Source organism: Pristis pectinata, chromosome 40 (genome assembly GCF_009764475.1).
Source record: "Pristis pectinata isolate sPriPec2 chromosome 40, sPriPec2.1.pri, whole genome shotgun sequence".
Classification (NCBI taxonomy): domain Eukaryota; kingdom Metazoa; phylum Chordata; class Chondrichthyes; order Rhinopristiformes; family Pristidae; genus Pristis; species Pristis pectinata.
Window position 1 is genome coordinate 8,193,961 of NC_067443.1, and position 27,776 is coordinate 8,221,736.

The 27,776-nt window shown below is 58.4% G+C and overlaps 1 protein-coding gene across 1 annotated transcript; it reads left to right on the forward strand.

Annotated features, from left to right (window-relative positions):
* The first annotated feature begins 2,574 nt into the window (after positions 1 to 2,574).
* Positions 2,575 to 27,776, forward strand: LOC127587419 (uncharacterized). The gene is made up of 7 exons (XM_052045715.1): positions 2,575 to 2,587; positions 3,650 to 3,848; positions 10,826 to 10,908; positions 12,061 to 12,313; positions 14,393 to 14,565; positions 18,808 to 19,068; positions 27,389 to 27,776. Exons 2-7 carry the CDS (start codon positions 3,707 to 3,709, stop codon positions 27,743 to 27,745), a joined length of 1,269 nt encoding a protein of 422 aa, XP_051901675.1. The 5' UTR covers positions 2,575 to 2,587; positions 3,650 to 3,706; the 3' UTR covers positions 27,746 to 27,776.

A 27,776-nucleotide genomic window follows, 5' to 3' on the forward strand; every position in this document is an offset into this window, starting at 1 on the left:
GGTTCTGAGTCGCCGTTTACTCTGTGCTCTGGAAGACGGGCAGAACGAGGTTGTTCTGCAACTTCGGGCGGCACCAGCGGATTTCATGGGTAGGGAGGTTCGGTTGAAGTGTAGTGGCTGTTGTGATGAAGGAATTGCAGAGCAGCAAAATCCCACAAACCCTCTGTGTGAACGGCCATTTGGTTTTAAGATTTTTAAAAAATCATCCCAGGGCATGACTTTCAGTCCTAGGTGTGGGGGTGGATTTCATTTATTCATCCTTCTGACAGTGTGACCCTCCCTCAGTACTGCCCCTCCCACAGTGACCCTCCCTCAGTACAACCCCTCCCACAGTGTGACCCTCCCTCAGTACCACCCCTCCCACAGTTTGGCCCTCCCTCAGTACCGCACCTCCCTCAGTGGGACCCTCCCTCAGTACTGCCCCTCCCACAGTGTGGCCCTCCCTCACTACCACCCCTCCCACAGTGAGGCGCTCCCTCAGCCCAAAAATAGGAGCAGGAGTAGGCCACTCGGCCTAGCAAGCTTGCCCACTGTTCATTATGATCCTGGCTGTTCTGCCCCAGGCCCCATCTCCCCAGGCCCTTAATCCCCTGATCTTTCAAACATTTATCGACTGTCTTTAAATACCTTCAATTATCTAGCCTTCACATCCCTCCTTTGCATAGAATTCCAGAGATTCACCACCCTTCACCAGAAGAAATTACCATGAACTGAGTCCCTCCCCCCCACCCCAAATCTCCCCTCATTCAGACTCTCCCACTGGTGGAATCACCTTAACCCCCTCCCTGTCCTGACCACCTCAGTTCTTACATATTTCAATTAAAGTCACCCCTCGTTCTTCTGCACCCCAAGGAACACAGATCCAACGTTACTGCTTGAGATAGGAGCCCTCGGCTCTGCCTTGTGGGCAGTGGTTCCATCTGCTGTGCCCTTTTTCAGCACAATGGTGTGTAGCCACAACTCGTCAGCTGTGTGAACACAACAAACCCTGCACTGTGTTCCCTCGAACCCCAGGCGCTGTCAGCTAATTTTACCCCCTGCATCTCAGGAGGCGTACAAAGGGCTCAATGTTCTGAGCAACTGGATGTTCTTTTGCGAGATCACCCCCCCTTCAGTGCACCCAGGGAAGGGATTCCCACTGCTTGTTTACACCTCGTCGATTTGGAGGACTCTGGGGTGGTTGTGTTTTCTCTCTTCCCAAGCCTCTCCACCTCACTCTGTGGTCGGTGGAGCAGCGGAGGGATGGAGTGACCCGTTCTGGATCTACTTGAGGGACAGGCAGCTGGACCAATGAGTGAGAGAGTGGGATGGGCTTTTCCAGGGTTGTTGCTCCTGGTTTGGTTCAGTTCCACATTCCGGATTCACGTTCTCAGTGGTCAAATCTCCCAGGAATCGATCCCTCTGGACCACCACTTCTCTGTGCCGGTAAGATGTTCCTACAGCGTTTTACTGACAACCCCTCCCTCTCCGTACCTTCTTCCACGGGTAGGGAGAAGGGATTGTTAACTAGAGATGGTGACAGTGATGGGACCAAAGGCTCCTGTGCTGTGCCAGATTTTGTCCTGTCTGTCCAAAGAGCTGACCTTGTGCAGAGGGTGCCCTGGTGCCCGGTATCTCCAAACACACTGGGTGCTTGTCCTCCTGAGACTTCAGTGGTGACAGGGAGACGATTTGCTCTTTCCCACAGAAACCCCACCCTACCCCACCCCAGGATTCTCGTCCTGTGGGGCCTGTGTTGTGTTAGGGGTGTGGCGGGGCGTGTAATGCAGGGCAAAACTCGCCGGAGCCTTCATCACTTCACGAAACCCAGGGAGGTGATTGCCCAGTGGTCGTGGAGTTGTACAGCACAGAAACAGGCCATTTAGCCCATCAAGATGCGCCGCCCATTGAGCACACATTTACATTGTATTCTCCCCACATTCCCACTAACTCCCCCTGATTCTACCCCTCACCCACACACTAGGGGCGATTAACCCACCAGCCCCACACGTCTTTGGGGTGGGGGAGGAGACTGGAGCATCCGTGACAGGGAGAATATGCAAACTCCACTCAGACAGCACCAGAGGGCAGGATCCAGGGTCGCTGGGGCTGTGAGGCAGTGGTGTGGTCACCGATCACAAGGGCGCGGTGAAACAGGATCAGCTCTCCTCTCTGGCAGAACACGGGACCTCCTGCTCCCCCTGTACAGCTCAGCGGGATGGACAAGGTGTAGGGTCCTCAACAGGATGGTTTTGGAAGGCAGTCAGGGATTAACCACACTGCAGTGGGTCTTGAGTACAATGTAAAGCAGACGGGGTAATGGCGGCAGATTCCCTTCCCCGAAGGACATTATTGCACCAGATGGGTTTTTACCTGAATCAGCTTCATTCATGGTCCTACTGAGCCGAGGTTAAACTAATTACTTAGTTAAACCAGCCAGTGTTATTTAATTCATTGAACTGAACATCTCTGACACTAGCCAGACCTGTAGTTTGCTCGTCCATTGCTTCCCAAGGGGGTCAGATTAAGTGTTTTTGACAGTATCTTTTGTTCCCAACAGCGGATGTCAGGGATGGCTGTGCGGAGATTGCCAAGCAGAGCTCCTCAGGTAGGCTGCGCCTGTCACCTGTCCACAGTTTAAAGCTGCACCTTTGGCCGTTGCCCTTGAGACAAGGGCTGTGCACACAGACAAGCAGAAGGGTGCAAGGGAGGGGCAGGGATGGGGAGAATGTGGAGCACCTCTGTGGCAACCCCAGTTTTGAGGTGTGGGAGGGTGGGGTAGAGGTAGAGGTGAGATGGTGGGATATGGGCATGGGGGAGAGAAGAGAGGGTTGCGGGAGGGCGGACAGGAAGGGAGAGGGATGGGGGAGAGGGATGGGGCGATGGGGGAGAGGGATTGGGTGATGGGGGAGCGGGATGGGGAGGGATGAGGCGATGGGGAGAGGGATTGGGTGATGGGGGAGCGGGATGGGGAGGGATGAGGCGATGGGGGAGAGGGTCGAGCAAGAGAGAGAAGGAGAGAGTTGGAGGGGAAGATTAAGGGAGGGGGAGGAAAGAGGAGGGGTAGGGTTAGGGGAAAGGGGGTCAGAAAAGGAGGGAGAGGAGGAGGAGAGGGAGAGGCATTGGGGGGAGGGGGATGGTGAAGAGAGGGAAAGATGGGGGACCGATGGAGAGATGGAAGGATGGGTTAGAGAAGTGGATAGATGGTGACATAAATATGGATGGAGGGAGGGATGGAGGGGGATGGATGGATGGAGGGAGGGGGGGGATGGATGGAGGGAGGAAGGGTGGGGGATGGAGGGAGGGAGAGAAGGGAGGGGGAGGGGGGGAGTGCCAGTGACAGATGGCGGGATGGAGAGGTGGACAAGACGGATGGAGTGTGACGGAGTGGGATGGTGTTGGGATGGCTGTGTGCGGTTGGGATGAGCCGGAGACAGTGAATGGAGTGGGGGTGAAGGAGGTGAGGTACCAGCGGGGTTAATGGGACGAGGGCAGCAGCCTCCTTGAGGCTGTGACTTCAGGGTGACCTGTCCAGATGGGAACCTGGGGCCATGGGAACGGGAATGCGTGCGATGACACCAAGAGCTGGGCACGGTTGATGGTCAGTGGGTTGCCGTTGATGACCTGTGGGTCTTGTGTCCCCTGCCACCCACCTCCCCCTCCCTTCCAGACCAGTGTCGTCCATCGCTTCAGGAGGCTTCCTCTGGTTAACTCCACCACACAGTTGATGGTGGCCACCTACTCCGACATCAAGCGGACCAACTGGCTGATCCACTCCGCCTGCGGCCTGGTGGAAGGGAGCGCGAGGCTGGTGGCACGCGCGGTGGCCAGGGGCACCCGGCCCCTCCTGGACAACCTCGAGCCTCAGAGTGAGTGGGGCAGGGGGTCGGGGTAACACCAGGGACCTGTTGTCTGTCGCGGATGGAGCCTCCCCTCCCCTCCCCTCCCCTCCCCTCCCCTCCACTCCCCTCCCCTCCCCTCCCCCTCAGCCTGAAGCAAAGAAAGAGCCACCCGCATTCCTCTAGCGCTGGTCTTGGCCCTCTGGCATGGCCCCAGAGTAAATGCACGCCTCACCCCCCACCTCCCTTTTTGTCCACTTCTCCCCCAACCCTCTCCCCCATTGCACTCTCTCTCCCCCTCTCTTCCCATTCCCCTCTCACCTCTCCACCTTTCCTGTCCCTAACCCTTCATCCCCCTCTCCCCAACCCTCTATATTCCCCATCGCGCTCTCTCTGTCTCTCTGTCTCTCTCTCTCTCTCTGTCTCTCTCTCTCTCCCCAATCTCCCTCCTCTCCACCTCTCTCCCATCCCTCTCCCTTCGTCCCCCTCTCCCCCACTCTATTCCCCATCCTCCCTCTCCCCTCCTCCTCTCCCATCCTTTGGTGATACCATTTGAGGAACAACCATTTGGTTGTCCCCAGGACACTGGGGCAGATCCCCTAATTGTGGCCCTGGGATCTTCTCTGTCCCCCCAAGAGGGCAGTCGGGGCATCCCATAAACATGCCTCCCACACCGCCACACACAAGCAAGGGCCATTTCCAACCAGAGAGAGTCCACCCTTGTGTCAGTGGTATTACCCTCACCACCAACGTCCTGGTCACCAATGGCCAGAAACTCAACTGGACCAGACACATTAATACAAGAGCAGCGGATCCCGCGGCAAGTAACCCATCTCCTGGAGCCCAAGAAAACCTTTCCGCCATCTACGCAGCACTGTTGAGTGGTGTGATGGAACGGTCTCCACTAACCCGGGCCAGCACAGTTCCAACAATACCCAGCAAGCTCGGGACCCTCAGGGACACAGCAACCTGTTTGACTGGCATCTCATTCAGCACCCGAAACACTCCCTCCCCTCCACCACCCCAGCTGCTTGGGTCTCTGGTTATCTGTGTGGCCTGGCGTGTGTGTGCATGTACAATGTGTATACTCTGTGTGTGTGTGTGTGTGTGTGTGTGTGTGTGTGTGTGTGTGTGTGTGTGTGTGCGTGCGCGCATGTGCGCGCATGCGCACTGTGTCCGTGTATATGTGTGTACCATGTATCTGCATGCATGTGTTGTGCATGCTGTTTGTACTTTGTACATGTGTGGACATGCATTGTGTGTTGTGTGCACATGTGTATGTACCGTGCACTTCATGTGTGTGCATGATCTGTGTGTATCCATGTGTGTCTTAGTACATGTGTATACATGCTTCCTAACGCATGTGCATGTACATACACACGCCCTAACGCACCCGCACGCTCCAACCTCGTGCACAGACATAGAACCTTCACACTTTGTCCCAGGGCCCATTCCTCGGACCCGCCCCCAACATCTGTCCCTCCAGCCCCTCCCTTCCCCCACCCCCTCACTACAACCCTCTCTCCTTCCACCATTCCCCTGCACTCCAACCACTCCCCTGGGATGAATCCGTAATCCCCACCCTGCTGCTGTCCAGAACGTTTCCCAACCACCACTTACCCACCCCTGGTTGGTCCCACCACCCAACCCCAGCTGTCCCTCTCCTTCCCACCCGGAGAGGCCACTCCCCCCACTGCAGGACACCAGCTGCAGCCCGCAGTGTGGAGGACTGGCAGTGGCCCGGTGCTTGGGGCCTGGGTCCCCACATCCACCACCCCTGCATCTCCCTCTCTGCCAAGTGACCAGCAGGATCCCTCAGGGTGAAGCACCCAGCACTTGGTGCCACAATGGTGGACAATGACCTTCATTCACTGCAGCATAAGCTACAAATATATCCCTCTCCAGCACAGCGCAAGCCAGCTAATTCATCTGTCTCGCTCCCACACACCCGCCCTGCGTGCTCAATTACAGGACAAAGGGCTTGTTTCACAGGGCCCATGTCTCATGAATCAGTTTTCATCAATGTTCGGATTTGGATTAAAGAGGAACTTCAGATGAAGAATTGCATTCGGTTCTGGTCACCCCATGACAGGGAGGATGTGGAGGCTTTGGAGAGGTTCGCCAGGACGCTGCCTGGATTAGAGGATGTGAGCTATAAGGAAAGGTTGGACACACTTGGGTTGTTTTCTCTGGAGCGTTGGACACTGAGGGGAGACCTGATGGCAGTTTATAAGATTATGAGAGGCACAGATAGAGTAGACAGCCGGTATCTTTTTCCCAGGGTTGAGATGTCTAATACTAGACGGCATTTACGGTGAGAGGGGGTAAGTTTAAGGGAGATGTGTGGGGCGAGATTTTTTACACAGAGAGTGGTGGGTGCCTGGAACGGGCTGCCAGGGGTAGTGGTGAGGGCAGATATGATAGACAAGTGGATATTCAGGGAATGGAGGGATATGGATCATATGCAGGTAGAAGAGAATTAGTTTTAATTCAGCATGGTGTCCAGCACAGACACTGTGGGCCGAAGGGCCTGTTCCTGTGCTGCACTGTGTTTCGTTCTGTGTTCTAAGGCATTGTTGTGGAGACCAAGTGAAGGAGACCTTTCCTTCTCAGGTCAGTGCCTTCCAGCGAGGCTGTGTCACCGGGTAGTTGGATGTGTGCTCTGGGCTACGCCTCACCACAGCAACAGGACCTTCAGCCCACCACCTCCGTTCTAACCACCTGTACTAATCCCATTTCCCACCACTCTGACTTGGCGACTCAACCACTCATCCAGATCCTTCTCGTGTTTTTTTTTGCCCCCGTGGTTGGGGAATCGAGAACTAGAGGGCAGAGGCTTAGGGTGAGAGGGGAGAGATTTAATAGGAACCTGAGGGGCAACATCTTCACCCAGAGGGTGGTCCGTATATGGAACGAGCTGCCAGAGGAAGTGGGTGAGGCAGGTACATTAACAACATTTAAAAGTCACTTGGACAGGTACATGGGTAAGGAAGGTTTAGAGGGATAAGGGCCAAGCACGGGCAAATGGGACTGGCTTCGAGGGGCATCTTGGTTGGCACGGACCAGTTGGGCCGAAGGGCCTGCGTCCGTGCTGTGTGACTCCATCACTCGGTGTTTTGGGAGTCTCTGCCTCCAGCACCCCCACAGGCAGTGAGTTCCAGATCCCAACCCAATATCTTGTCCTCAGACCCTCTCTTGCCCTCTTCCTCCTCACTTCTTGCGCCCCAAGGCCGTGGGTTTGAGTGCCATCACAGAGAGGTGGATGTCTGGGCTGATGATCACCATGATTCGCCTCAAGCAATGTTTTAGCTCACAGGATGTGGATGCCACTGGAGACGCCAGCACCGACTCTCCATCCCTAATCGCCCTCGAACCATTAGAAGTCCATGGTAGAGTCACAGAGTTCTAGAGCACAGAATCAGGCCGCAACTGGTCCACACCTACCAAGGTGCCTCCCTGAGCCAGGCCCATTTGCCAGCGTTTGGCCCATGTCCCTCTAAACCTTTCCTGTCCGTGTCCCCGTCCAAGTGTCTTTTAAATGTTGTTACTGTACCGGCCTCACCCACTTCCTCTGGCAGCTCGTTCCACACACCCACCACCCTCTGTGTGAAAAACTTGCCCCTCAGGTCCCCTTTAAACCTCTCACCTGTGCCCTCCAGGTTTAGAGTCCCCTATCCTGGGGAAAAGACTATGACCGAACCACCTTATCTATGCCCCTCATGATGTTATAAACCTCCATAAGGTCACCCCTCAGCCTCCTTTGCTCCAGGGGAAACAGTCCTGGCCTGTTCAGTCTCTCCCTATAACTCAAGCCTCCAGTGCTGGTAAACAGGTAAATAGCTGCAACAATCTAAATCTAATACGGCCCTTTATCTGAAACTAACTTTGGCCATCCTATGTTGTTGTCAGACTGGGTTCAGACGGAGACCAGACCAGCCAAGGATATCAGATATCCTTCCAAGCTGGGTAGGTTTTACGACAATCCAGTAGTTTCATGGTTACCACTACTGAGACGAGCTTTAATTCCGGATTTATTTATGAGTTTAAATTCTCCTCAGCTGGATAAGGAGCCAAGTAACAGTGAAAGGAACAGAGCACCGCAGGAGCTGTAACTCCATCCTGAGCTCGTCGTTCAATCCTTCACAGATATTGAATTGAATTCCTTCGAAACTCCAACCCTCTAAACTCGCCTGTCCCCCACACACATGCCCTCCACCCATCCCACCATCTCCACACTGTTCCTGGAACGTGGGATCCGATCCCTGGAGATACTAGGCCTTCCGACAAACATGAAGCCTTCAAAGAAAACAACAGGATGAGGAGAGATATTGGACTGAAATATTGCAGACCTGGTCAGCAAATGGGCTGAACCAAATGTAATTTAGATAAATACCCGAGGTCTGAATTTCCAAAAATAAATAGACCATTGGGTTGGGACATAGTGTCACACAGCATGGAAACAGGCCCTTCGGCCCAACTCGTCCATGCCGACTGTGTTGCCCAGTGAGCTGGTCCCATCTGTCCACATTTGGCCCAGAGCCCTCTGAACATCTCCTATCCATGGATTTATCTAGATGACTTTTAAATGTTGCTGATGTGCCCGCCTCAACCACTGTTTCTGGCAGCTCATTCCAAATATGCACCTCCCTTTGCGTGAAGGAGTTGCTTGGAATAGATTTATACATCTCCCACCCCTTAAGAAATTAAAAGATTATCCTAACAACTAATCAATGCCAACGGGTAACCTCAAAATCAATGGTCACCGCCTCTGTGTCTGCACCATCTCCACATTAATATTTTGCAATCCTAAATATGTCTGCCCTTTTGGCAACTGGACGTATATCTTCAACCCTCCTACGTAACTCTAGCCTGGGTACTCGGACCCAGGGAACGGGCAAGGAAGGAGCACAGTGGCTCGAAGAGCCGCTGCCCCACAGCTCCAGCGACCCATGTTCGATCTGGCCCTCAGGTGCTGTCTGTGCGGGGAGACCGCAAGTTTTCCCCGTGAGAAGTGCATAGAATCATGAGGCACGTGGATAAGGTGAATGGTCACAGTCTTTTTTCCAGGGAAAGGGAATCAAAAACTAGAGGGCATGGGTTTAAGGTGAGAGTGGAAAGATTTAAATGAGACCTGAGGGGCAAGATCTTCACACAGAGGGTGGTGGGTGTGTGGAACGAGCTGCCAGAGGGAGTGGGTGAGGCAGGTACAACTACAACATTTAAAAGACACTTGGGATCAGTTTATTATTGTCAATTGTACCGAGGTCCAGTGAAAAACTTGTCTTGCATACCGATCGTACAGGTCAATTCATTACACAGTGCCGTTATATTGAGTCAGTACAGAGTGCATTGAAGTAGTACAGGTAAAAACAATAACAGAGTACAGAGTAAAGTGTCACAGCTACAGGGAAGTGCATTGCAGGTAGACAATAAGGTGCAAGGTCATAAAAAGGTAGATTGTGAGGTCAAGAGTCCATCTCATCGTATAAGGGAACTGTTTAATAGTCTTATGACAGTGGGCCTGGTGGTACGTGCCCTCAGGCTCTTGTACCTTCTACCTGATGGGAGAGAAGAGAGAATGACCTGGGTGGGCAGGGTCTTTGGCTGCTTCAGCAAGGCAGCGAGAAGTATAGACAAGGGACAGCGAGAAGAGTCCAAGGAGGGGAGGCTGGTTTCCATGCCGCGCTGGGCTGTGTCCGCAACTCTGCAGTTTCTTGCATTCCTGGGCAGAGCAGTTGCCGTCCCAAGCCGTGATGCATCCAGATAGGATGCTTTCTATGGTGCATTGATAAAAATTGGTGTCAAAGGGGACATGCCAAATTTCTTTAGCCTCCTGAGGAGGTAGAGGCACTGGTGAGCTTTCTTGGCCATGGCGTGTATGAGGTTGGACCAGGACAGGCTGTTGGTGATGTTCACTCCCAGGAACTTGAAGCTCTCAACCCTCTTGACCTCAGCACTGTTGATGTGGACAGGTGCATGTACACCGCCCCCTTTCCTGAAGCCGATGACCAGCTCTTGGACAGATATATGGAAAGGTTCAGAGTGATACGGGCCAAACGCGGGCAAATGGGACAAGCTTAGGTGGGCATCTTGGTCAACATGGACAAGTTGGGCTGAAGGGCCTGTTTCCATGCTGTGTGACTCGGTGACTCTAAGTTACTCCATAAGTAGCACGCGAATCAAGGAGGAGTTGAAGGGCAGGTGAGGTGGGGGGGGGGTAAAGGGGAAATAAGGAGAGGTGGAGAAGGAGACTGATGGGATTGCACCATTGTGAGCCAGCATGGGCCGAATGGCCTCCTCCTGTAGCACAATACGAGCATGATTCAGGCTGAAGTGCACCCAGTCTTTAAGCTGTAGCGTTGTTAGTCTTTGGAAAGAGCCCGAGGCAGTGAAAGTTGCGGCGCTGGGATGACAAGGCTCCTGTTGTGGGACTTCCCTCACGGGTTTTCTGCCTAGTTCATCAGATTTGTGTCCTTTACACAGAACCGTGGCCAAACTGAGTCCCGAGACATCCTTCTGCTCTGTAGGTCACCGAGTTTTATAAACGGGCTGCTTTGTTGGTCTTGGGCAACAAGTTGGCACCGTGTCTCAACTCTCGCTTTCCAAGTGACCGAGGCTAAAGCAGCAGTAATTTCCCATAAATGAGTGGAAATTCTAGGTCATCGGCCAGTTGCATGGACAAGGGGAGGGCATTCAGCCCCTGACCTTCACAGAGGAACAGGAGGAGGGCATTGGCCCCCTGAGCCTCTCCCACCACTCAATGGGAACGACTGATCTGCAGCTTCACTCCATCCCCTCAACCCGTCCTACACCCGCACCCCACCCCAGCTGCTCCATTCCGGCAATCCCTACCGACCCGATCCTCAATTGTTTACGAGTGGGGTGGGGACACAGAGTTCCAGGTCTCTCCCACCGTTCCAGAGAGCAGGCGCTTCCTGACACCCTCTCTGTATGGCTCAGCAACAGGTGTGTGCCTTTAAACCTCAACCCCTGTCCCACCCCTGCAGTTAACATCGCCAACGACCTCGCAGCCAACAGACTGGACAGACTGGAAGAGAGGTTCCCCATCCTGAAGCTCTCCGTGGATGAGGTAGGTGTGCCACCAGCCCTTCTTGTCCAGGGGTTCTGCCACCTCGCGAGGTGTTGGGCGCAGACCAACCTAGTCCTGGGAGGTTCGGGGAGGGTTCTCTGTCACCATGGAGACTCCATTGCCTCAGCGCCCATTCGCCACACTGCCAGGTTCCCCAACCTGTGGACGAGCCACTCCCACCGTCCACAATCCTGTGCCGGGAGGAGGCCACCCATCGCACTCTGCTTGTCCCCCCATCGCACTTCGCTTGTCCCCCCATCGCACTCTGCTTGTCCCCCCATCGCACTTCGCTTGTCCCCCCATCGCACTCCGCTTGTCCCCCCATCGCACTCCGCTTGTTCACCCATCGCACTTCACTTGTCCCCCCATCGCACTCTGCTTGTCCCCCCATCGCACTCTGCTTGTCCCCCCATCGCACTCCGCTTGTCCCCCCATCGCACTCCGCTTGTCCACCCATCGCACTCCGCTTGTCCACCCATCGCACTTCGCTTGTCCCCCCATCGCAGTCCGCTTGTCCCCCCATCGCACTCCGCTTGTTCACCCATCGCACTCCGCTTGTTCACCCATCGCAGTCCGCTTGTCCCCCATCGCACTCCGCTTGTCCCCCATCGCAGTCCGCTTGTCCACCCATCGCACTCCGCTTGTCCACCCATCGCAGTCCGCTTGTCCCCCATCGCACTCCGCTTGTCCACCCATCGCAGTCCGCTTGTCCACCCATCGCAGTCCGCTTGTCCCCCATCGCAGTCCGCTTGTCCACCCATCGCACTCCGCTTGTCCACACTCAGTGACTTGCCCACTGGCAGGATCTTGTTTCTAAATCTCATCAAATCTCCCTTGTGTTCCTCAACACATAACACCATCAAACCCCATGCCCCTCCCTGTCTCTGTAATTCCCTCCGGCCCCTACACCCCTCCCTGTCGCTGTGGCCCCCTCTGGCCTCTACACCTCTCCTTGTCTCTGTAACCCCCTCTGGCCCCTACACCCCTCCCCGTCTCCGTGACCCCCCCTTCCAGTTCTGGGGCTGGGCTCCATTGGGAAGGATCACCTGCTGTGATGGGATGCCTCCCCCCTGGGACAACCCCACCCCTCAGACCGGTCGGCCAGCTCACTGTCCGAGCCCAAGGAACACGTGTCCACCCATTGACCACCAGGTGACCTCCCACCTCAGCGTGTCCATCAGCCTGACCTTGGACAACGTGCAGGAGTGGATCGCCTCAGAGCGGGACAGGGTGACGGGGAGAACGAGAGCCGCGATGGTGAGGGCACAAGGCTTTGTGGCCGGTCGGGTCACTGCCTTTCTCAACACCAGCCTGGGGCAGGTGCTGGAGGCCAGGGGAGCTCGGGCTCTGGTCAGCTTCGACCGTATGGTGGACCAATACCTCCCCGACACTGAGGAGGCTGCTGGTAAGTGAGCCGTCCCACCGCTGCTCACCGGACACGGGATCTGACCTCTGGGGAGACGTCAGGTCGGGCTCTGGTTTATTACGGTCACAGGTGGTGAGGTGCTGTCCACGCTGATCGATTCACAACAGGGCAGGCAAGGTAGTGTAGTGGTTAGCATGACGCTATTACAGCGCCAGCGACCCGGGTTCAATTCCCGCTGCTGTCTGTAAGGAGTTTGTACATTCTCCCCGTGGCTGTGTGGGTTTCTTCCGGGTGCTCCGGTTTCCTCCCACATTCCAAAGACGTACGGGTTAGGAAGTTGTGGGCATGCTGTGTGGGCACTGGAAGTGTGGAGACACTTGCGGGCTGCCCCCAGAACGCTCTGCACAAAAGATATCCTAACAACAGTGCATTGTGGTAGTACAGGGGAAACCAATAACAGAATGCAAGACGGAGTGTCACAGTTGCAGGGAAAGTGCAGTGCAGTCAGTTCAGCAACGCCGTGACCACTTACCACTACAGTGGACTATATGTTTGCTCTAATTATGTTCATTCTCTTGTAAAAACTGTATAATTTGTTGTTCTTGTGAATTCTGCTGTGATGCTGCCGCAAGTAAGTTTCGGGTTACCCCTGTGCACATGAGGATTTGTGCATCTGACAATCTGACTGAGGTAATAAGGTGCAAGGGCCACGACGAGGCAGATTGTGAGGTCGCGTCTCTTTCGGTTCAAGAGGTCTGTTCAAGAGACCTTCCACAGTGGCATAGAAGGCCAGCTGCTACATGTTTCCAGTTTATTGTCCTGAGTACAAGTAGGGTGAGGTACAGGGACTGTGAACACTGGCCTGTGCTTCCAGACAACACAAGTTCCGCGTAAGTTATAAAAGACGATGAAGGAAACTACCACCGCAAGACAAGGGATTAGCGCGCCGAAAACACAGCCAGCAGTGCGGGAGGAGGGGCGGATTGCCCCGTCGCTGAGGGAGGGTCAGTAGTGGGGGCCAAGAGGCAGCTCCGAAGCATCGACTTCAGGGAGGGGGCAGAGAGTTGTGGGGAGGGGAATCCAGGGCCGCCGGTGGTGGAATGATGGGAGGTGGTCAGGGGGCTGGCCTCAGGACGGGGACACCTCCGTGTTCCGAGGGGAAGGGGCGGGAGGGAGGGGTGCAGGGGCCGGAGGGGGTTTACAGAGGCGGGGAGGGGTGTGGGGCTGGAGTGGGTTATAGAGACGGGGAGGGGTGTAGGGGCCGGAGGGGGTCACAGAGACGGGGAGGGGTGTGAGGCCGGAGGGGGTTTACAGAGGCGGGGAGGGGTGTGAGGCCGGAGGGGGTTTACAGAGGCGGGGAGGGGTGTGAGGCCGGAGGGGGTTTACAGAGGCGGGGAGGGGTGAGGCTGGAGGGGGTTTACAGAGGCGGGGACGGGTGTGGGGCCGGAAGGGGTTACAGAGGCGGGGAGGGGTGTGGGGCCGTAGGGGGTTTACAGAGACAGGGAGGGGTGTAGGGGCCTGAGGGGGTCATGGAGACGGCGGAGGTGGGGGGGGGGGTGTGGGTGATGGAGGGGGAACGAGTTCTTTGACAACAGTCATGAGTATTTTAGAGCCAAGGTGTTCCTGGACTGGGAGCGGGAGGGAGCGGTGTGGGGCGGGTGGGTGTGGGAGGTGTGAACAGGAGGGAGTTTGGACTCAGGACAGGTGCTGTGTTCTGCTGGTCCGACCCTCCCTTGCCCCCGTTCCCGGCGGTGTCTCGTGGCCAGACTCCCGGGACCGTGAACTCGCCGCTCCGGTACGTCCGTGACCCGGGTCCGGGCCGGACTGTCCACTGTGGACCAGCCGCCATGCGGCGGACAGCCAGCAGGCGGCGGTGCTGTCCACATCTGTCCAGCTGCCGGGGTTCGGGTTCCCCTATCCCGGGGCTGGGTTCGCTCGCAGGGTCCCGGGAGTTGGTATCGGGGGCGGAGGGTGAGGCGAGCTGTTCCCCTCACCCCTACAGCTGCCCCTGCCCCCTGACCTGCCCTCTCTCCCCACTGGGCTCCCCCCCGAGTGAGGGCGGACCCCACAGCCCCGGTCGCCCACTGACCCCCTCCCTTCCTTCTCCTCCCACCACAGGTGCGGCGGCCTCCGGCTGTGACGGGCAGGAGGAGCCGGGGATGGGTCCCCAGGTGTGGCGGCTGGTGCTGAAGGTTCGCCTGCGCTGGCAGCGCCGGGCGCTGGTGTACGGGCAGAGTGTGTGGCTGGCGCTGCTCACCAACGCGCTGCTGCTCTACCAGGTGCTGGACAGGGTGAGTGTGTCGGCTTCCTACCCCCGCACTTCCAGTCCCCACCCAACCCCACGCCACCCCATCTCCTCACACACCCCACCCAACATCACCCCCACACACCCCACCCCCAGACCCCAACCCGTCCCACCCCACCCCCACACACCCCACCCCCAGACCCCAACCCGTCCCACCCCATCCCCTTACACACCCCACCCAACCTCACGCCCACACACCCCACCCCCAGACCCCAACCTCACCCCAGCCCGTCCCACCCCACCCCCAGACCCCAACCCGTCCCACCCCACCCAACCTCACCCCAACCCGTCCCACCCCACCCCCACACACCCCACCCCCAGACCCCAACCCGTCCCATCCCACCCCCACACACCCCACCCAACCTCACCCCCACACACCCCACCCCCAGACCCCAACCCGTCCCATCCCACCCCCACACACCCCACCCAACCTCACCCCCACACACCCCACCCCCAGACCCCAAACTGTCCCATCCCACCCCCACACATCCCACCCAACTTCACGCCCACACACCCCACCCCCAGACCCCAAACCGTCCCATCCCACCCCCACACACCCCACCCAATCCCACACCCACACACCCCACCCAACCTCCCCCCATACACCCCACCACCACACTCGCCACCCCCACACACCCCACCCCCACCCAACCTCACCCCCACCCCACACACCTCAACCCATCCCAACCCTACACACCCCAACCCACACACCCCATCCCCACCCCATTCCCTCACACAGCCCAGCCCCAGACCCCAACCTGTCCCACCCCACCCAACCTCACCCCCACACTCCCCACCCCACTCCCCTCACCCCCATTGCACCCCCACAATCCCCACCCCCACCCCCACACACACCACCCCACTCCCCCACCCCATCCTCTCTCACACCCCACCCAACCCCACTCCACACACTCCACCCCCACACTCCCCACCCCACCCCACACAACCCCACCACCAACCCCACACCCCAACCTGTCCCACCCCCACACGCAACACCTATGGACACCCCAAACTCTCCCCACCTACACCCCCTATAGACCCCACCCCAACTCCTTCCCCAGCTCAGCTACATCCCCCAAACCACCCCACCTCTGCCTCCACCAACAGACCCCCCAACTCCCTCCCACACCCCCACATACATCCCCCTACAAAACACAGCCCAGCTGCCCGTCCCAACACTCCTCATCCACAGACCCCACCCCAACCCGTCCAACCCCCACACATGTACCCATCCAATCTAGTCTCCCCCACCGCTTCACCCTGAGCTTCACCATCCCACCCCCCCTCCCTCCCTCACACCCCCCTCCCTCCCTCACACCCCCTCCCCCTCACACCCCACCTCCCTCCCTCCCTCCCTCACACACCCCCTCCCTCCCTCACACACCCCCTCCCTCCCTCACACACCCCCCCTCCCTCCCTCCCTCACACCCCCCTCCCTCCCTCCCTCACACCCCCCTCCCTCCCTCCCTCACACCCCCTCTCCCTCCTTCACACCCCCTCTCCCTCTCTCACACACTCCCCCCTCCCTCACATCCCCTCCCCCTCCCTCACACACTCCTCTCCCTCCTCTCCAACTCTTACTTCATCTCACAGTCTCATTCCCTCTCTCTGTTTCCCTCCTCCCATCTCCCCCCCCACCCCCATTCCCTCCTCTCCCCCTGCCTTCCTCTGCCCCTCTCATTCCTTCCCCCATGTCTCACCCCCCACCTCTCTCCCCGGCTCTGCCCCCTGCCTCCTCTCTTGCTTCCCTCCTCCCTGTCTCCTCCCCCTCCAATTCTCTCTTCTCTCCCCCACTTCTCTCTCTCCCCGACCCCCACTCTCCCCCATTCTTTCTGCACCCCCCTCTCTCCCTCCCCCTCTTCACCCCACTCTTGGACACAGGAATGCTGTGTTCTGCGGGTCTGACCCTCCCTCCGTCCGCAGTGTCAGGAAGGACGTTACTCCTGCCGCTGTAACCCCATTATCACCGTGTTAACTGTGCAGTAACTGAATTACACACCAGGCCTGGGAACTGGGACCAAACGCTGCCGACAACAGCACCCGGCTGCGGAGCGCGGCCTCGTCCATCTGCTGTGTGAGCGTTTTGTCAGGGAGTCACACAGCAGGGAAACTGCCATTCGGCCCATCATATCCATGCCATCCACTGGGCACCCGTGTGTAGTAGCTGCCTATACCTGGGTGTCTGGACATTTCTTCAATGCCGTCAGTGACCCTGCTTCCACCTCTCTCGGGCAGTGTGTTCCAGGGACTCCCCGCTCTCTGGGTGAAGAATGTCCCCCTCACATCCCTTTGAAATCTCGTCCACCTTCCCCTAACCCTGTGTCCACTGATCACCTACTGGCTCCCGTCTCCCCCTCCCGTCTCCCCCTCCCGTCTCCCCCTCCCGTCTCCCCTCACCCCCTCCCCTCTCCATAGCAGCCCTCTCCCCTCTCCCCCTCCCTTCTCCTCCCCCTCTCCCTACCCTTTCCTCTCCCCTCTCTCCCTCCCCTCTCTCCTTCCCCTCTCCTCCTCCCTTCTCCCCTCTCCCCTCTCTCCCTCCCCTCTATACTGACCATCTCCCCCCTCCATTCTCCCCCTCTCTATACCGGACCTCTCCCCCTCCCCTCTCCACTCTCAGCTCTGAGGCAGGGTCACGACCGGAAACTTTGGTAACTTCCCACCCCCCCCCCCCCCCCAGATGCTGCTCAACCTGCTGAGTTCCTCCTGCAGATCCTCTGTTGCCCCAGACTGTCTGCACTCTCTTGTGTCTGCTCATAACTGAAACTCTCCATCCCAGCCAACTTCCTGGTGAATCTCCTCTGCACCCTCTCCCTGGGAGTGTGTGATGGGACGGTGTATAGGGAGCTTCACCCTGTTTTTGACCCCAGGAGTGTGTGATGGGACGGTGGGGGGACCCTGTGTCTGACCCCGGGAGTGTGTGATGGGACGGTGTAGAGGGAGCTTCACCCTGCGTCTGACCCTGGGAGTGTGTGATGGGACGGTGTAGAGGGAGCTTCACCCTGTGTCTGACCCCGGGAGTGTGTGATGGGACGGTGTGGAGGGAGCTTCACCCTGTGTCTGAGCCCGGGAGTGTGTGATGGGACGGTGTGGAGGGAGCTTCACCCTGTGTCTGAGCCCGGGAGTGTGTGATGGGACGGTGTAGAGGGAGCTTCACTCTGTATCATCGCGCTTCACTCGATGGGCCAGTTCTATAATCCCAGTGTCATTCAGCCCTTGCGCTGAGGTCCGATTCCAGTGAGTGTTGCCTGCAATAGTGGGTGGGCTCCCCCTGTGTGCCGGGAAACAGCAGCCCAGACCCAACGATTCTCTGCTGTAAAATCTGGTGAGCAGTGGGTGGCCCCAGTGTGACCCCAGTGATCAGGGAGTTACAACTGCAGAACAAAAGCAGATGACGCTGGAAACACTCAGCCGGTCGGTCAGCGCCTGCAGAGGGCAGATCTGTTAACGTTTCCGGTCTGAGAGCCCTGGGAAGGGTGGGCCTGACTCTGACCGAACCTGGGTAAGCAGGGAGTGAATGGGGATTGGTCCTGGTGGGTGGGGAGTCACCCTGGCCCCACAGTGGTGGGCGGGCGCGGTGGGGGGAGCCCAGTGGGACAGGGCTCACTCTGGGGAGGGGGGAGGTGCCGGGGGTGAGGGAAGGGTGGCTGAGGGGTGAGATTGGAGGGACACTGAGGGGGAGGGAGTGAGGGGGTGGTTGAGGGGGATGGGGAGAGATCACCTATGGGGGTGAGGGAGGGGGCAGGGGGAGAGGAAGGGGGGAGAAGGAGGGCGATTGGGTGTCAGAGGGGGTGAGGTGGGGGAGAGGCAAGAGACCACCCAAGGGGAAGGGTAGGAGGGGGGGAGGGGAGGTGGAGATGGTGTGTGAGGGGGAGGGGGTGGAGGGGGAGGGTTGAGGGGAGGCTGGAGGGGTATGTGAGGGGGAGGAGGAGGGGATGGAGACTAGGGTGTGTGAAGGGGAGGTGGAGGGGAAGGGGAGGGGAGGGGGAAGGGAGGGGCTGTGTGAGGGGGGAGGTGGTGGAGGGGGAGGGGTGAAGCTGTGTGAGGGGGAGGTGGAGGGTGAGGGGGAGGGGGGTGAGGGAGGGGGAGGGGAGGGTGTGTGAGGGGGGAGGTGGTGAGGGGGTGGAGGGGGGTGAGGGAGGGGGAGGGGTATGGAGCTTGGTTGAGGGGGAGGGGAGGAGGAGGTGTAGAACTGTCTGACTGACCCCCCTCTCCCCCCTGTCCCCCACAGCTGGGCTCCAGCCAGATGTTGGCGGTGGTGTGGAGGGCCCAGCAGCTGCTGCTGTGGTTCTGCGTGGCCAGGATCTACCGTCTGTCCCACCTCCAGCTCCAGCTGCAGACACATCTGGCAGCAGCTGGCAGGGTGGCCTACTCCGCCCTGGGCCTGGCCCACATCGGCCGCAACGTCTCCCTGCTCACCGAGCTGCTGAGCCAGTGCGCCGAGCTGGCCGTCCTCCTGCAGCTCTTCTTCTTCAATGCCCTCAGGAGCATGGTAGGAGCCACGCCGCCCTCGCCCGCCCTCGGCTGTCCTCGCCCGCCCTCACCTAACCCCGCCCCCCACTCGCCCACCTTCACCTACCCTTGCCCACCCTCACCTACCCCAGGCTGCCCTCACCCACCCTCACCTACCCCCAGCTGCCCTCGCCCACCCTCGCCTACCCCCGCCCGCCCTCGCCCACCCTCAGCTGCCCTCGCCCACCCTCACCTACTCTTGCCGTCTGCTCCACTCGCCTCACCTGCCCTCCTCACCTCACACTCTGCGTTCCACCTGGGACCCGGCCTAACCCATTCACCCCTCACCCCGAGAGTTCCTTCTCTCTGTAACCCCCCCCCCCAGCTCCTACACCCCTCCTGTCTCTGTCACCCCCTCCGGCTCCTACACCCCTCCCTGTCTCTGTGCTGCTCCTTGTCCAGACCCACGGCTCTCTCCGCTGCCATTGCTCCACCACCAGCCGTCCCTTCAGCCCGCAACCCTCCCTCCTCTCTGCAGTGGGGAAATCTCCCCCCCCCCCCCGTGACCCAGCTGTGGCTCTCCCACCCCGATGTCCGGTCTCCTCGCTTTCCCGCTTTGCTGAACTTCATGTGAAATCCTCGCTGAATTTTCAGACGTAAAGTGTGTGGTCTGTATTTTGATGACATGTTGTGGATACTGGGGACATTGCTGTGGTCTTTGCAAAGTGTGAGCCATAGTATACTTCACAATCTTCACAGGTAGCAACTCTGTTCAAAATGTCATCCCAAAGATAGTGCCTCCCAGAGTGCGGCACTCCCTCAGCAGTGGGTAACCCAGGAGCTGACTCGGCTGAGAGATTTCACCAGCCACACCCCACCATCACATCCCTCCCCTGCTGCGATCAGACGAGTTCCTGGGACGTAACACGGACACATCCCCTGTGAGCAAGTGTGGCAGTGCCAGCGTGGGTAGTGATTGATCACACCCTCATCACGCAGGTCACCCCACACAGCATGCCCTCACCAGGGTGTGGAGGGTATCTCACAGGCAGAGCCCTGGACCCCCACACACCAGAACACAGGGATCTCCTCCCACAGGACTAACACAGACAACCCCCAGAAAGCCACTATTGCAGATAGCTTTCCAATATAAAATATACCAAGTCGGTGTATAAATCAAGGTGCAGGAGATACTAGGAATTCTGTGTGTGTAAGAGAGACGGAGTGTGTGAGAGAGGGTGAGTGTGGCTGTGAGTGTCTTTGTGTGAAACTGTGTGAGAGAGAGTGTGTGTGGGGGAGCATGTGTGTGGAACTGTGTGTGTGTGTGTGTGTGTGTGTGTGTGTGTGTGAAGGAGAGAGAGGGACAGTGAAAGGGGGGAGAGGGGCATGGGGACAGAGATGGGAGGAGAGAGCAATGGAGAGGGTCAGGGAGAAACCTCGCTGTGGAAACGCTCGGACTTAGACTCAGCCTGAGCTCCTCAGGCAGCATTGCAACGTGTAACAGGAACCCGGTCAATGGTTAATCTGCAGGAACCCCCTGCTGGGAGCAGCACCAGTCCCCTGCAGAGGCTGGAACATCCTTGGCTCCTTCTTGTGCAGTGGGATCAGTATGGGGACTGATACAGGGCAGTGGGGAGAGCGGGGCAGTGGGATCAGTATGGTGACTGACACAGGGGGGAGAGCGCGGAGCAGTGGGATCGGTGTGGGGACTGATACAGGGCAGTGGGGAGAGAGCGGGGCAGTGGGATTGGTGTGGGGACATGCAGGGCTGTGGGAGGAGAGCGGGGCAGTCCATACATGGACACACACACAGACACAGACAGACAGACACACACACACACACACACACACACACACACAGTCATGTTGATTGCTTTACACACAGCTGCATACATGGACACACACACTCACACACACTCACTCACACTCACACACACACACACACACACACACACACACACTCACGCTACCCTCTTCCATATTCTCTCCAACTGTCCCTCCCTCTCTGACCCTGGGGCCGGGATACTGACGGGAAGAGGCACGGTGGCTTGACGTGTTTCTCCTGTCAGCTGGCAGGAGCAGGTTGTGTTCGGAGGACTGGGCAGATGGCCTAGGCTTGTCAGTGCTGGGGTCCAGCAGAGTGAGAGTGAGAGGGGGCTGGACTGGAACCCGGGCCTTGACGGTGGTGCCTGTGGAGTGGGTGCCTCCTCATGGGAGAATCCAGAAGTCACTGCTTAAAAATAAAGGGCCTCCCATTCTTTTCCCTTGGTGGGGGTGTCTGGAAACCTCTTCCGATGAAAAGAGAGCCTTTGAGTGATTGTTCAAGGTAGAGGTGGACAGATTGTGGACACAGGGCTGAAAGGATCCGGTGATGGAGATTGCTGTCAGAGCAGCCACAATGTTATTGACCAGGGCACGGGCGGCTCACTCCTGGGAGCATCGGCTGACGGTAGCGGTGCTGCGTGGGAGCAGTTTTGTTCTCCCTCCTGTCGGCCTGAGAGAGTCCACGTGCCCGCTCTACCACAGATCCACGTGATGCCCAGAGGATTCTCCATTGTCAATCTGATTACAGCAGCAACCCTGCGGTCAGTCACCTCTCCCACTCCTGCAATCTATTTAGTGTCCAGATTTAATCTTGCAAATGTAACATGATGGATGCTGGTGTCTGGCACAGGGTGAGACACATCCAAACCAGTTGAACCCAAGGATGGTGTGTGTGCAGTGTGAAAGTGTAGTCAGACTCCAACCTGCTTGGCTTTAGGAGAGCAAGAGGTCATTCCCCATCACAGGAAGGGTGCGGGGGCTTTGGAGAGGGAACAGAGGAGATTCTCCAGGATGCTGCCTGGATTAGAGGGCATGAGCTATAAGGAGAAGTTGGACAAACTTGTGTTGTTTTCCCTGGAGCGACGGAGGCTGAAGGCAGACCTGATAGAGGTTTATAAGATTATGAGAGGCACAGATAGAGTAGACAGCCGGTATCTTTTTCCCAGGGTCGAAATGTCTAATACCAGAGGGCATGCATTTAAGGTGAGAGGGGCAAGTTCAAAGGAGATGTGTGAGGCACAGAGAGCGGTGGGTGCCTGGAAGGTGCTGCCAGGGGTGAGGGTGGAGGCAGATACGTTAGAGGTACCCAAGAGGCTGTTAGACAGGCCTGTCGATGTGAGGGACTGGAGGGAGATGGACATTGTGTGGGCAGAAGGGAGTAGTGTAATGAGACATCATTAGCTTAGTTGGTTCAGCACAACATTGTGGGCCGAAGGGCCTGTTCTTCTGCTGTTCTGTTCCACGTTCTACATTCTATGTCACCTCTTTAAAACGTCCAGAATTTGGCAGGATGGATGTGGGGCAGATATAATGATATAATTGGTTTATTCTTGTCACATGTCTGAGACACAGTGGAAAGCTTTTGTTTAGAACATTGAACACAGAACAGTCCAGCACGGGACAGGCCATTCAGCCCACGGTGTTGTGCTAATCGTGATGCCAATTTACACTAAACGTCCTGGATACGTGCACCGTCCATACCCCTCCATTCCCTTCACATTCACGTGTCTATCCAAACACCTCCAACTCCACCAGACTGCCTACTTCCACTGCTACCCCTGGTAACCCATTCCAGGCACCCACCCCTCTCTGCGTAAAATACTCGCCCCTCACGTCACCTTTAAACGTCCCCCCTCTCACCTTAAAACCATGTCCTCTGGTGTTTGACATTTCTACCCTGGGGAAAAGATACTGGCTGTCTGCTCTATCTGTGTCTCAGAATTTTATAAACCTCTATCAGGTCTCCCCTCAGCCTCCGACGCTCTTGGGAGAACAACCCCGGTGTGTGGGAAGTTTGATTGCCATGCATACAGATCATTCCGTGTGTCAGTGTATGGAGGCAGTACGACAGGAAGAAACACAGCATGCGGAATATAGTGTCACAGTTGCAGAGAGAGTGCAGTGGGGGCAGACAGTAAGGCGCAAGGGCCACGGTGAGTGTACTGGGAGATCAAGAGTCTGTCGTTATCCTCTAGAACCAGGTGTCACAGTCTCAGAATAGGGGCCCAGCCATTCAGACAGAAATGTCTTCAGCCAGAGTGCGGTGACAGTGTCACTCTGTCCCAGAAGCTGTGAAGAGCCAGTAGCTGCATGAATTTCCAGCAGAGGTCAAACGATTGTCAGAATATTTCAGAAATCCGGGAGTGTGGGGTTCCTGAGGAAGGTAACGCTGGGGTGGATCAGCCAGGATCTTGTTAACTGGGAGACCAGTGACAAAGGGGTGAATGGCCTCCTCCTGCTTCTGTGTCTTGTGTCAGCTCGGGCAAGCTGGTTCAAGTGTTGGAGGAAGGAGTCACGCACCAATATCCTGTTCGCTTAATCAACCCAGAGGGCAGCAAAGTCACAGAGAGCACTGGGCAGGGAAAGGGGCTGTCTCTGTACTCCCCCCCAGCCCACCCCTCCCCGGCTCCTACACCCCTCCCCGTCTCTGTACTCCCCCCAGCCCACCCCTCCCTGGCTCCTACACCCCTCCCCGTCTCTGTACTCCCCCCACCCCGGCCCCTACACCCCTCCCCGTCTCTGTACTCCCCCCACCCCGGCCCCTACACCCCTCCCCGTCTCTGTACTCCCCCCAGCCCACCCTCCCCGGCTTCCTACACCCCTCCCCGTCTCTGTACTCCCCCCACCCCGGCCCCTACACCCCTCCCCGTCCCTGTACTCCCCCACCCCGGCCCTTACACCCCTCCCTGTCTCTGTACTCCCCCCAGCCCACCCCTCCCTGGCTCCTACACCCCTCCCCGTCTCTGTACTCCCCCCACCCCAGCCCTTACACCTCTCCCTGTCTCTGTACCCCCAGCCCACCCATCCCCGGCTCCTACACCCCTCCCCGTCTCTGTACTCCCCCCACCCCGGCCCTTACACCCCTCCCCGTCTCTGTACTCCCCCCAGCCCACCCCTCCCCGGCTCCTACACCCCTCCCCGTCTCTGTACTCCCCCCAGCCCACCCCTCCCCGGCTCCTACACCCCTCCCCGTCTCTGTACTCCCCCCACCCCAGCCCCTACACCCCTCCCCGTCTCTGTACTCCCCCCACCCCAGCCCCTACACCCCTCCCCGTCTCTGTACTCCCCCACCCCGGCCCTTACACCCCTCCCTGTCTCTGTACCCCCAGCCCACCCATCCCCGGCTCCTACACCCCTCCCCGTCTCTGTACTCCCCCCAACCCGGCCCTTACACCCCTCCCCGTCTCTGTACTCCCCCCAGCCCACCCATCCCCGGCTCCTACACCCCTCCCCGTGTCTGTACCCCCACCCTGGCTCCTACACCCCTCCCCGTCTCTGTACTCCCCCCACCCCGGCCCCTACACCCCTCCCCGTCTCTGTACTCCCCCCACCCCGGCCCCTACACCCCTCCCCGTCTCTGTACTCCCCCCACCCCGGCCCCTACACCCCTCCCCGTCTCTGTACTCCCCCCAACCCGGCCCCTACACCCCTCCCCGTCTCTGTACTCCCCCCACCCCGGCCCCTACACCCCTCCCCGTCTCTGTACTCCCCCCACCCCGGCCCTTACACCCCTCCCCGTCTCTGTACTCCCCCCAGCCCACCCATCCCCGGCTCCTACACCCCTCCCCGTGTCTGTACCCCCACCCCGGCTCCTACACCCCTCCCTGTCTCTGTACTCCCCCCCAGCCCACCCCTCCCTGGCTCCTACACCCCTCCCCGTCTCTGTACTCCCCCCACCCTGGCCCCTACACCCCTCCCTGTCTCTGTACTCCCCCAGTCCCCCCCCCAACTCCCCAGCCCCAGCATCCCTTCCCGTCTCCGTGACCCCCTCCGGCTCCACACCCCTTCTATCATGACTTCAGCTGCCTGGGTTCCAATTTCCCAGATGCACTTCTGCAATCTCTCTCCCCCTCTCTCCCCCCAATCTCTCTGCCCCTCTCTCTCCCCCTCTCTCTCCCCTCTCTCTCCCCCTCTCTCTCCCCCAACATCACCTTCCCTCTGTACACCTGCTGTTTGTCAGTGTCCATTGTTGCCTGATTTACGCTCCAGTTAAAAGCCTTGGCAACCGTGGGCAAGTGTGGGGCGGAGAGTAGTTGCTCGGTGTCGGGAGGGAGGGTGATGGGGGGGCATGTGACATCTCTCCCTGTGTGATTTCCCCCTCTGGCCCCATCCCTCCCATTTGCTGTCTCCGGCCAGCTCTGCTGCACTAATCAGATTGTCGGCCCTGTGCCCCAGGACATGCTGAGCTCTGGGGTCCAGGGACACGTGGACTCTCCCCAGTCACTGGCAGCAGCAGCTGCTCCACGGCGACACGTGTCGCCTATACCTCAGCACCTCGCTGACTGCGGCTCCCAGCTCTGGGACTGTGCTGTGGGAGGGGCGGGGCTGAGGGAGCACAGAGTAATACAGCACTGAAACAGGCCCTTCGGCCCAACTGGTCCATGCCGACCACAGCAGCCTCCCTGCTAGTCCCAGTCTGGTCCATAACCCTCCATCCCTCCCCTCCACGTACCTGACCAAATACCCCTTAAATGCTGCAATTGTACCCACCTTGACCACTTCCTCTGGCAGCTCATTCCAGGCACTCACCACCCTCTGTGGAATGAAGTTACCGCTCAGGTCCCTTTTAAATCTCTCCCCTCTTGTCTTGTGTCTGTGCCCTTAGTTATGGACTCCCCATCTCTGGGGGAAAAGATGATGATCGGCCACCGTATCCATAGCCCTCCTGATTTTATAAACTTCTGTGATGCCACCCCTCATTCTCCTACGTTCCAAGGAATAAAGATCCAGCGTGGCCAACCTCTCCCTATAACTCAGGCCCTCTAGTCCGGGCAGCATCCTCGTGAATCTCTTCTGCACCTTCTCCAGCTGGACAATGTCTTTCCGATAACAGGGTGACCAAAACTGCACATAGTGCTCCAAGTGCGGCCTCACCAATGACTTGTACAACTGCAACATCATGTCCTTACTCCTAAACTCAGGCCAGCGTGCTAACTGCCTTCTTCACCACCCTGTCGACTTGTGTGGCTGCTTTCAGTGAACTGTGCACTTGTACTCCCAGCTCCCTCTGTTCCACAGCGCTCAGTGCCCTGCCATTCACTGTACAAGTCCCACCCTGGTTTGACAGCCCAAAATACATCATCTCACACATCCATTTGCCATTCCTCAGCCCACCTCCCTAACTGATCAAGGTCTCTTTGCAGTTCACTGTCAACAAGACCCCCTAATTTAGTACCATCAGCAAACTTGCTAATTGTGCCGTGTACGTTCATATCCAAATCATTTACATATACCATGAATAACAGAGGTCCCAATACTGAGCCCTGGGGCATCTCACTGGTCACAGGCCTCCAGTCGGAGAATTGACCTTCAACCATCAGCCTCTGCTTCCTATCATCGAGCCAATTCTGGATCCACCTCACTGGCTCTCTCTGAATCCAATGGACCTAACCTTCCAGATCAGCCTGCCATGTGGGACCTTGTCAAAGGCTTTACTGAAGTCCATACAGACAACATCCACTGCCCTACCTTATGTCCTCTCAGTGACCTCTTGAACAACTCCTCAAGGTTTGTCAGAGATAACATCCCACACACAAACCGTGCTGACTGTTCCTGATCAGGCCCTGACCATCCATGTGATGGTGGATCTTGTCCCTCAGAATTCCCTCCCCTACACTTCGGTACACCTGAAGTCAGTGTCAGTGTCCGTGTCCGCTGTCACTGCCCGACCCACTGAGTGTTCACAGCGGCACCGGTCCGACAGCCCGCGAGTCGCGGTCAGTCCCGCCTGGCGGGGAGCTTGTTCCTGCTGGTAACCAGCCCTGTTTATCGCCCCCACCCTCCTCCTCTCCTCCCCCTCCTCACACCTCCCCCACCCTTCCCGACCTACCCCTACCTCCTCACCCCTCCCCCACCTCCCCAACCCTACCCCGACCTTCCCACCCGTCCCCACCCCTCCCCCACCTCTCCCCCACCCTCCTCCCCACCTCCCCACACCTTCACCCACTCCACCCTCCGACCTACGCCCACCTCCCCACCCGTCCCCACCCCTCCCCCACCCTCCTCCCCACCTCCCCACACCTTCACCCACTCCACCCTCCGACCTACGCCCACCTCCCCACCCGTCCCCACCCTCCCCCACCCTCCTCCCCACCTCCCCACACCTTCACCCACTCCACCCTCCGACCTACGCCCACCTCCCCACCCGTCCCCACCCCTCCCCCACCCTCCTCCCCACCTCCCCACCTCCCCACACCTTCACCCACTCCACCCTCCGACCTACGCCCACCTCCCCACCCTCCCCACCCCTCTCCCCCCTCCGCGACCTAACCCCACCTCCGCACTACCCCTCCCTCCCGACCCCCTCCTCCGCCCAGCTGCTGGAGCCCGAGGCGCAGGAAGAGAGCGGGGAGTCGGGGGACGAGTCGGCGGACGAGTCGGCGGACGACCTGTACCAGATGAACCTGTGGGCGGGGCGGCGGCGGAGCTCCCGGGGGGAGATACTCCTCACCGGCATCGACGAGGTGCACATGGAGCGGATCCTGGAGGAGGCGGGCCGGCGGCGGCGCTCCCTCGGCTCCGAGCAGCCGTCCCGCGGCCTCAGGCCCGGCTGCAGCACCAGATCCGAGCCCCAGAGCCCCTCCCACCGCGGGGCGAGGGAGCCGTTGTCCGGGCCGCGCCGGGCTTCCCTGACCGAGCGGATCCTCAGGGAGCCCCAGGCCGCCACGCAGTAAGGAGCGGGGAGCAAGCTGTTTCTGACTTCTT